This window comes from Penaeus monodon, chromosome 33, assembly GCF_015228065.2.
Source record: "Penaeus monodon isolate SGIC_2016 chromosome 33, NSTDA_Pmon_1, whole genome shotgun sequence".
NCBI classification, from domain to species: domain Eukaryota; kingdom Metazoa; phylum Arthropoda; class Malacostraca; order Decapoda; family Penaeidae; genus Penaeus; species Penaeus monodon.
The window spans coordinates 23,380,677-23,380,984 of NC_051418.1; the positions used below are offsets into that span (position 1 = coordinate 23,380,677).

Consider the following 308-nt stretch of genomic DNA (forward strand, 5'->3'; position numbering starts at 1 on the left):
GAAGAGAAGAAATTGAGATTTCTGTCACATTGTTTACTTTTATTTATTGTTGTCTGTCGTTGGCTTAAAACAGCGTCCGTGAACCCACTGGCGGAACGTCGCAGAACTGTGCCTTCCTGAAGGGCCAGGACGGCTTCACGATACACGATGCTCCCTGTGACTGGAAGCGCAAGCCTCTCTGCCAGGCAAAGCGCACTTAAGGAACTGTATCAAATGTGGCCTCTGTCAATCAGAACGAACCAGGACTTCCGGTTAAATGATCATTTGGGTCATATCAAGTGCACTTAAACAAATGATGAAAAGATTCA

General features: G+C 45.8%; 1 protein-coding gene across 1 annotated transcript in view; it reads left to right on the forward strand.

Moving 5' to 3' along the window:
- The window catches only part of LOC119594158 (CD209 antigen-like protein C), a 2,888-nt gene extending 2,586 nt beyond the window's left edge, over positions 1–302 (forward strand). The window contains 1 exon segment of the mRNA XM_037943230.1: positions 74–302. Within this exon segment, the coding sequence (XP_037799158.1) occupies positions 74–200 (127 nt within the window). The 3' untranslated portion in view covers positions 201–302.
- Positions 303–308: the final 6 nt, after the last annotated feature.